The 9962-nt window shown below is 49.7% G+C and overlaps 1 protein-coding gene across 1 annotated transcript; it reads left to right on the forward strand.

Moving 5' to 3' along the window:
• Window positions 1-8999: 8999 nt before the first annotated feature.
• On the forward strand, window positions 9000-9962 carry LOC311513343 (olfactory receptor 52K1-like; the record flags this gene model as incomplete). The annotated part of the gene is made up of 1 exon (XM_084615098.1): window positions 9000-9962. The coding sequence occupies one exon, from the start codon at window positions 9000-9002 to the stop codon at window positions 9960-9962; it is 963 nt and encodes a 320-aa protein (XP_084471224.1).

Genomic DNA, 9962 nt, shown 5'->3' on the forward strand with positions numbered 1-9962 from the left:
GCTGAGCAGGAGGGGGCTGCTGAGCAATCAGGAAGCAGAGGATGCAGGAGAGGTTTTCTGAGTAACTTAGACAGCATGGTTGTGGGGGTTTTGTGTATGCTGAGATGGGAACTTCACCTCCAACTCCTAGGGAGCCGTACACTGTCCCCTACACAAGCTTAGCGCTGCTGGCCGGAAGGTGATCTTGGCCTTGACCTTGTCCTCACTCAGCCCCATTTGTGGAGTGTGAAGGAGTGTGAAGAGGAGTGTGGAGGAGTGTGAGGGCTCCTTGCACCTTCTCTTGCTTTGCTGGAATCTGGCCTTTATTACTGACACACCCAGCCACAGCCACGGACGTCCATGCTGCAGGAACAAATGCTGTATCTGCCACTGAAGTTCAGTCAGCTCTGAGATGGAGCAACACACCCGGGACCATTTAGGCCCCAGAAGAAGTGCTGACTGCTGGGCTCTTCTGTCCCAAACGTGCCACCAGGGACGCTGCTGGGTGCCAACCTTTCTTTTTTTTTTTTTTTTTTTTGGAAATCTGGCCTTAGTTGTGGTGTCTGAACATTTGAGAGTCTGTCCCCAGTGGTTTAACCCGACCGCACAGCAGCACAATGCACCAGGTCGAGAGAGGGGGGACGAGGAAGGGTGGATCTGCCTCAAAGTGTACTTCGAACCTCCCGAAATCCTAACCAGAGCGATCTCAGGCACAAAGTATTTAAAGTTCACTTTCTGATACTGACAATAAATCAATGAAACACAGCATTGTCTCCATGTGCGTGCGTGTGTGTGTGTATAAAATACTCGTGAAAGAGTCTTGCTCTTCTTTGCTATCGCCCTTGTTCCTGTTGACTAATATATGTTGGATAGCATATAGATATACATCACGTTCATAATATGTATTATCTGCACCATGTATATACGAGTAGCATGCATTAACTACCAAAAACATTAAGCACAAATATTGTAACAAAAGAACTAGATAAGTTAAAAAAAGAACTAGATAAGTTCATGGAGGATAGGTACATCAGTGGCTATTAGCCAGGATGGGCAGGGATGTTGTCCCTAGCCTCTGTTTGCCAGAAGCTCAGATTGGGTGACAGGGGATGGATCACTTGATGATTCCCTGTTCTGTTCATTCCCTCTGGGGCACCTGGCACTGGCCACTGTCGGAAGACAGGATACTGGGCTAAATGGACCTTTGGTCTGACCCACTATGGCCATTCTTATGGTCTTAACAGTGATATAGCTGAAACTGGCCTGTACCATGATCCTTTTCATTCACTTAGTATCCCGTAATACCTTGCATTTTCTTAACTAAGCATTTGTCACAAGTAGGTAGGAGACTTGTAAACATGTTGTCACTTGTAAAATCACATAAATAATAGCAGCCGAAATTTGTACCTGGTGGAGGGCACCATCAGTATAAGGTGAATGCGGTGTCGCTGAACGGGACAGCTCTTTGGAGACTGGTATCGTATCAAACCTTGTTCCTGGGCCATATTAATCAACCTCCCTGACATTGGGCTCTTGAGTATATTTCCTAACAAAATAATGAACCAAAGTGTGGTCAAACGATACAATTTATCGAGAAATCCAGATCGTTGGAATAACCACCCATAGATATCGCTGCAGAGATCCTATGGCCCATTTTCCCTGGAAAACCACTGACATCGCCCCGCCATGGCTCCCCACCCCCACCCATAGTGCCAGGGGGGCATGGGCGGAGTTTGGAGGATTATGGGGACAGCCCCCCAAACTGCGTACGTTGCTGGGGGGCATAATTTAAAGGTTCAGCCGCCCCCTCGGAACAGCTCGAGTCACAGCCCCCAAGCTGGGCAGGCCCCCTCCCAGCTGCAAGGCACCCGGCACCACCATGTACAACTGGGAAGTGGACAGTGATGAGGAGTCCTGTGCCAGGAGCTGGCCCCAGCCCCCATGCTGGTGGGGTGGTGTCCGGTGATGGCCCCCACCCAGGTCTGGAGGAGCCCAGCATCTCCGGCAGGTGGCAGAGGGCAAAGCAGAGCTGCCGGGGGTGGGCTCGGAGAAGGGGCCGGCCCCGAGAAGAGGTGGTTCCCAGGTGAGTGGAGGATTCATGGCTATTCCTGCTGCGAGCCACACCCCATGATCCATGGCTGTTGGGCCCGCTGGAGTATCAGCCCTGCTGCCCCCCAAGGACCGGGGCTGGGCTGTGTCACTCTGCTTCCACCTGGACACCTGTCTGACCCCCCACATGGCTGTGCCTCGATTTCCCCCCCGCTGTGCCCTGATTCCCCGCCACCCACGCTGTGCCCCGATTTCCCTCCCCTGCTGTCCCCCGAATTCCCCACTGCCTGCTCTGCTCCTATTCCCCCCCCCGCCCGCTGTGCGCCAATTTCCACATACCCCAACCCCCCCCCAGGGACTGATCTCCCCCCCGCGCCCTGATTTCCCACCGCAGCCCCTGGCTCTGGGGACTGACGCCTGACATGTCCCGCTGTGCCGCAATTGGGCAGGGTCAGCGTCAACTCCTCCCAGCCCGGCTCTGCAGGTGGCAGGTGAATCCCAGGGGATGGGGACTGAGATGGGGGTGGGAATGCAGTGCGAGTGACAGGGAGGGGGGGGAAGACAGGTAGGGCAGGGGGTGGGGCCTCGGAGTAAGAGGCGTGGTAGGGGGAGGGGCCCCAGTGAAGAGGTGGGGCGGGGGCGGGGCCTCAGGGGAAGGGGCGGGACAGGGAGTTTAGATTTCAGGGGTTAGAAAGTTGCCAACCCCAGGCGATGGGCTCCAGGCGCACAGTGGGCTGCTGAGGGGCAGGGTGTTGGCGGGGACCGGCTGTGGGACCTGCCTGGTCCCGTCGCCCCCTCGCTAGCCCCGGTCCCCGCTGAGGCGAGGGGCCACGCACGCCCTGCCGTGCCCCTCCCCTGAGGGACGCGAGGCGGCCTGGGGAGGCCAGGCTGCGGGCTCAGCCCCTGGCCTGATTTCCCATTTGATCCGTCTCAGGGGACGACGGCTTGCCGGCCTGGTGGGCGAGGCGGGAGGGGGCACTATCAATCTGCACCCACTGGTAGTGGGGGGCACAATGTAAAGGTTCAGCCACCCACCAAACAAGTCGAGTCACGCCCTCCTCTCCCCCCACCCCATGCAGGTCCCTCGCCCTGCCGCACCCAGCTGGTACTCCTGGCTCTCCCCACGGGGTGCAGCTTCCAGTTCCCCTGGCCTCCCGGCTCACTTGACGGGCTCAGCTCTGGCCAGCTACCGCACAGGGAGGGGGCCCGGCGGTACCATGTGACCGAGCACGGGGCTGGTTCTGAGTCAGCAAGAAACCCACACGCAGGAGTGGGGCAGCCCCGACCCCACCCCCAGCTCATGGAGGCTGGGTGGTTTCCAGCCGTGGCTTCCAAGGCACCCCCCCGACTGTGTACACCTGGCATTAGTCACCATGTGGCCATGGTTAAATCCCCTCCCCCTCCCCACGGGTCCCTATGGAAGACCTGAAGAAACACCAGGGCAAGTGCCCAGCCCCCACAGGCCAGCAGTGACCCCACAGCGGGCCCAGCACTGCAAACATGGGGTAGGCATGGAATTTCTCCCCCAAGAGTGGCCCCGCTTTTTCTGCCTGGAGCTGCCCCCCAAATATTGAAGTCAAACTATGCCTATACAGGGGGGCCTTCTTCCTACCCAAAGAAGCTGCGCTTTTGTAGTTTTGCTGCTTATGTTCCACCCCAGAGCTGGCTGCATGTCTGCAATGCGTGAGTGGGTCTCTGTAGAATGAGGTTTGGGGGATTCTACTGGATAAAAGAGGCCATGTACACGTAAGATGTCATTACCCATCTCTTTCCCAAACCAGTGTTCAGCTGTCTTCATAGTCAACTCCAAGCAGAGCCCTAACACGCAGGGTGAAGTCCTGCACACTGTGTGTGCACTTTTCCACCTGCCCAATTTAGGTATGTAAATCCCTGGTACACACATCAGTTGTGGGGATTTGCACACTATTTTGTGGACACGTGCAATATGGACGACACGTGCATGCACTCTGCTGAGGGTTTGGCCCACACTTTTTCACGTAGATGTCGATATGAACACCAGCCCAGCAGGAGAGACCTGGGTTAATCTACATTCACCATTTGCTGTGACCCTCTAGGCCCCAAAGCAAATGTGCCGCGATAATGACCCAAGTCTCTCAACTGCCACCGAGTAAAGTCACCAGGGTGTGTGTCATTAGGAGGTATAAATACTCTCCCCCAGTTGATCTCAGCTGAGTGCAGAGTCCTGCAGTTTGTGTGTGACTTCAGCATGTGCTGAGAGGGAAGAAGACGCAGCCAGGGTTCAGGTGAGCTGGGGCAGTTTATATTAAAGCTAATCAAGGAACTTTCTAAATAGGAGATTTTTAAAAGAAATGGAAAGCTTTGGGCCAAATCTGCTGTCAGTCAAACTGGTGTAAAACTGGAATGATTCTGGATTTACGCCCGCATAAGTGAGAGTAGAGTGAGGTTGGTCATTTAGAAGGGAACTATTTAATTCCATCAAAAAAACAAACAACCAAAAAAAGTTCAGGAAGAAACAAGTGAGTATTCCAAAATATCAGGGATGTTCAGGTTACACACAGCACAGAGCCATAGTTCTCTCCCCTGGTACAATTGTACTGTGAGAGACTCTTTATTGGGAGATTTCAGACTGGGGGACATATGTTTTGGCAGAGAGACAAGGAATGATTAGGACAGGGCAGTCCCCTAAAACGAGCTCAGTCACTTGCTAAACTGGGCTCACTTGAACAACGTGCAGATTACATTACAACGTGCATTACAACTAAATGTGAGGTTCTACATCGAGGAACCAAGACCACAGATCACACTTACAGGATGGGGGACTTTTGTTTTAGAAAGCACTGACTCAAAAAAGAACTCGGAGTCATGATGTGTAACCAGCTGTACATGAGGTCCCAGTGCAATGTGGTGATGGAGAGAACAAATTCCCTCCTTGAAGGCATAAGCAGGGGAATATGGAGCAGAAATAAAGAGGTGTGCGGCTTGGAGAGACCATCACTGGACACTCTTTCTAGGTCCGGTGCCCACACTTCAAAAAGGTTGTGGACAGATTGAAAAGGGTTCAGAAAAGAGCTACAAGAATGATTTCAGATCTGGAGAACGTGGCTTAACTGCCAGAGACAGAACAAGCTCAATCTATTCAGTTTATCTGAGAGAAGGTTAAGAGGTGACTTGATCACAGTCTTTAAGTCCATAGATGGGAAGAGCTTTCTGACTGTAGAAGGTTCTTTAATCTAGCAGACAAAGGCAGAATGAGATCCAATGCCTGGGAGCTGAGACTAGACAAACTGAGACGAGAAACGGTCTAGCTCCAAGGGACATTATGGGTTTGAGGCAGAACTCACGTGGTGAAATTCTGTGTCCTGTGTTATTCAGGAGGCCAGAGCAGGTGATCAGAATGGTCTCTTCTTGCCTTAAAACCTATGACTCCATAATAATTTGATCAGAATTTATTCTCAGTTAATGAAATAAGTAATATTTTTTCTACAACCTTAGATAAATATGGGCTGTAGCAGCTTGTAATATTTTTTCCCTTTGTGAAAATAGTCTCTGCATCTCTGTTCATTTGGATTTTTATAGCATAAGATTTCTTCTCTCCAAAGTCGGTTTTGAATACGTGTGTGCCGCAGCTATGCACCACACTACAACCCTCCTGCTGCAATATAAATAGGCCGAAAGGGATTCATCTGAGTCCCTTTGCTTCTGGAACCGACGGCCTGTCCACATTCACGGCAGCATGTGGAGAGCCGACGCTGCGTGCCCGGCTAGCATGGGGGTAAAGAGCCGTGTCGATGGAGAGTCACTGCTGAGGCACGTAGAGAACAGGTCTGGCGGAACCCTAAGCTCTACACCCTGCACAGTTCTCCACACACCCAAGCCGTGCTCCCATACCCACCACTGAGTGTCCCGCTGCCTCCCTGCTGCCGGAGCCTCTCCCCGTTGCAGTGAAAGGGTCCAGGAGTGGGGAAAGGCTCTGGCAGTGAGGAGCCTTTCCCTGCTGCCTGCCCATTGCCAGAGCCCTTCCCTGCCATGGGTAGCTACACACCTGCTTGTCAATGGGGTGTGTAACTACACATACCTCACATGCCGAGGGCAGACAAAGCTTCAGGAAGACATTACGTAAGTCATATTTTCTTGGTGTGCCATTTCTAGTTTTCCCCAAACCAGAAACAGCATAAGCGTAGCCTCACAGTCCTGCAGTATTTCAGCGGAGGGCGGGGGGTGTTTCATAGGCCTGGAAATAGGGAGTTTTCGCTGTAAAACTGACCAGTTGTGAAGCCTCTGACAAGTATCATACAACATAAGAATGGTCATACTGGGTGAGACAAATGCTCCAACTAGCCCAGTATCCTGTCTTCCAACAGTGGCTAGTACCAGATGCTTCAGAGGCAATGAACAGAACAGGACGATTATTGTCCCAGTCCCAGGTTCTGGCAATTAGAGACTTAGGACACCCAGATCATCAAGTTGCATCCCTGACCATCTGGACTGATAGCCATTGATGGACCAATCCTCCAGGAACTTATCTAATTCTTTTTTGAACCCAATTAGACATTTGGCCTTTGCAGCATCCCCTGGCAACAAGTTCCCCAGGCTCACTGTGTGTTGTGTGAAGAAATTCTTCCTCCTGTTTGTTTTAAACCTGCTGCCTATTAATTTAATTCGGTGACCCCTGCTTCTTTTATTATGGGAAGGAGTAAATAACACTTCCCTGCTCACTTTCTCCACACCAGTCATTATTTTATAGATCTCTATCATATACCCCTTAGTCATCTTTTCCCTTCTCTTTGTCTTTTCCAATTCTAATATATCTTTTTTGAGATGTGGTGACCTAAACTGCATATAGTATTCAAGATGTGGCATACCATGGATTTATACAGTGGCATTAGGATATTTTCTGTTTTATTATCTATCACTTTCCTAATGATTCCCTGGTTTCAGTGTAGCAGCCATGTTAGTCTGTATTTGCAAAAAGAAAAGGAGTACTTGTGGCACCTTAGAGACTAGCAAATTTATTTGAGCATAAGCTTTTGTGACCTAAAGCTTCTGATGAAGTGAGCTGTAGCTCACGAAAGCTTATGCTCAAATAAATTGTTTGTCTCTAAGGTGCCACAAGTCCTCCTTTTCTTTCTAATGATTCCCAACATTCTGTTCGCTTTTTTGACTGCCGCTGCACATGGAGTGGATGTTTTCAGAGAACTATCCACAATGACGCCAAGATCTCTTTCTTGAGTGGTAACAGCTCATTTAGACCCCATCATTTTATATGTATAGTTGGGATGACGTTTTCCAATGTACATTACTTTCCATTTATCAACACTGAATTTCATCTGCTGTTTTGTTGCCCAGTCACCCAGTTTTGTGAGTTCCCTTTGTAACTCTTCACAGTCTTCTTTGGATTTACCTATCTTGAGTAATTTTGTATAAAATCTGCAAATGTCACTACCTCACTGTTTACCCCTTTTTCCAGATCATTTATGGCTATGTTGAACAGCACTGGTCCCATTACAGACCCCTGGGGGACTTTGCTATTTACCTCTCTTCAGTCTGAAAACTGACCATTTATTCCTACCTTTTGTTTCCTGTCTTTTAACCAGCTACTGACCCATGAGAGAACCTTCCATCTTATGCCTTGACAACTCACTTTGCTTAAGAGCCTTTAAGGAGGAAACTTGTCCAAAGCTTTATGAAAGTCCAAGTACACTATAGCCACTGGATCACCCTTGTCCACACATTTGCTGACCTCCTCAAAGAATTCTATTAAATTGGTGAGGGCTGATTTCCCTTTACAAAAGCCAGGCTGGCTCTTCCCCAACAAATCTTGTTCATCTATGTGTCCGGTAATTCTGTTCTTTACTATCATTTTAACCAATTCGCCTGGTTCTGAAGTTAGGCTCACTGGGCTGTAATTACAAGGATTGCCTCTGGAACCTTCTTTAAAAATTGGCATCACATTAGCTATCCTCTAGTCATCTGGTACAGAGGCTGATTTAAGTGATAGGTCACTTACCACAGTTAGTAGTTCTGCAATTTGATATTTGAGTTCCTTCAGAACTCTTCGGTGAATCCCATCTGGTCCTGGTGACTTATTACTGTTTAATTTATCGGTTTGTTCCAAAACCATCTCTACTGACACCTGGGACAGTTCCTCAGATTTGTCCCCTAAGAAGAACGGCTCAGTTATTGCAGAAGTTGGTGGGGAGTTCTTCCCCTGATTTCAATGGGAGTGGGATCAGACTCATAGGCTCTTTGGGTTTGTCTATGCAGTGAGCGGCAGTTAGCCTCACAGCTGGTGTCAACAGATGTAGGCTCGTGCTTCTCGGGGCACCGCGCTAAGAATAGCTGTGTAGATGTTGAGACTCGGGCTCTGAAGCTGGTGGGGTGGAGCCCGAACACGAGCTACAGTATCTACACAGATTGTTTTAGCGAGGTACCCCAAGCCTGTCGATCTGAGCTCTGAGACTTGCTGCCGCGGGCTGACACTTGCTGTAGATGTACCCTTGGTCATCAATGAGATCAAAATAGCACTGCTCATGCATGTTCCATAATGAACTACATACATCCAGGCTGAATACCCAGAGTGTGCTGCTGACGGTACCAGGTACATCTTGTTACATGAAGCTTAATATGCCAGGTATTTCTGAGAGAGTGTGCCGTGCGGCCAGATATACTAGGTACTTCACGGCAGAATGCACACTAAACAATGCGCATCTCCTAGCAGCAAGGTACACCAGGTAGGATACTTGTAATCAAGTGGGGTTCATTAGTCATTACTTGTAATGACATTCTAAAAACTCTAAATGATTTTGCACAGAAAAATATCAGGGTTTGTATGATTAGTGTTGTTGCAACATGACTGATGAACTCAACAAAAGGTCAGTCCACTTCCTCCAGAACTGAGACTGACCCCTAGTATGTATTTAATTTACAGGGTCTGTTCATTCCATGTGTTATGTTTTATTGAAAGGAAAGACATGTGAGACTTGCAAATGATGCCACAACAAGACAACCTGTCAGGTTCCAACGGCACAGGCTCTGATCCATCAGTGTTCTTCCTGACGGGCATCCCGAGGCTGGAAGCTCTGCACCTCTGGATCTCCATCCCCTTCTCCTCAGTGTTCACCATGATCCTTCTAGGAAACTGCACCCTCTTGTATGTTATCAAGACAGAGCCCTCCTTACACAAGCCCATGTTCTATTTCCTCGCCATGCTGACCGTCATCAACCTGGTTTTATCTACAACCACCGTGCCGAAAATACTGAGCATCTTCTGGTTTAATTCCAGGGAGATCAGCTTTAATGCCTGCCTGGTGCAGATGTTTTTCATTCATTCAATGTCCATGATGGAGTCTGCTCTGCTGCTGGCCATGGCCTTCGACAGGTACGTGGCCATCTGCAACCCCTTGAGATATGCCACCATCCTGACCAATTCAATGATAGCGAAGATCGGGTTGGCGGCTTTGGCCCGGGCTGTTCTGTTCATGGTCCCTCTGCCCTTTCTCGTCAGGAGGCTGCCATTCTGCCAGTCCCATGTCATCTCCCATTGCTGCTGCGATCACATGGCTGTGGCAAAGCTGGCTTGTGCCAGCACTATGATCAATAACATCTATGGGATCATCGTAGCTCTCTTCATTGTGGAGCTGGATCTGCTGTTCATCGTCCTGTCATACATCAAGATCCTAAGGACTGTCTTAAGCCTGGCATCCAAGGAAGAGCAGCTCAAGGCTTTCGGTACCTGTGTTTCCCACCTTTGTGCCATCTTAGTGGTCTATGTACCAGGGGTTCTGTCTTCAGTAACTCATAGGTTCAGCCACCAAATCGCACCGTACGTACATGTCCTGATGGGCACTTTCTACCTCCTCTTTCCTCCCATGATGAACCCCATCGTGTACGGTGTGAAAACCAAACAGATTCGTGACCGGGTGCTTCTCCTGTTCCGAAGGAAAAGCTTCTAG

The sequence above is a fragment of the Lepidochelys olivacea genome (genome assembly GCF_965140295.1).
Source record: "Lepidochelys olivacea isolate rLepOli2 genome assembly, chromosome: 1".
NCBI lineage: Eukaryota > Metazoa > Chordata > Testudines > Cheloniidae > Lepidochelys > Lepidochelys olivacea.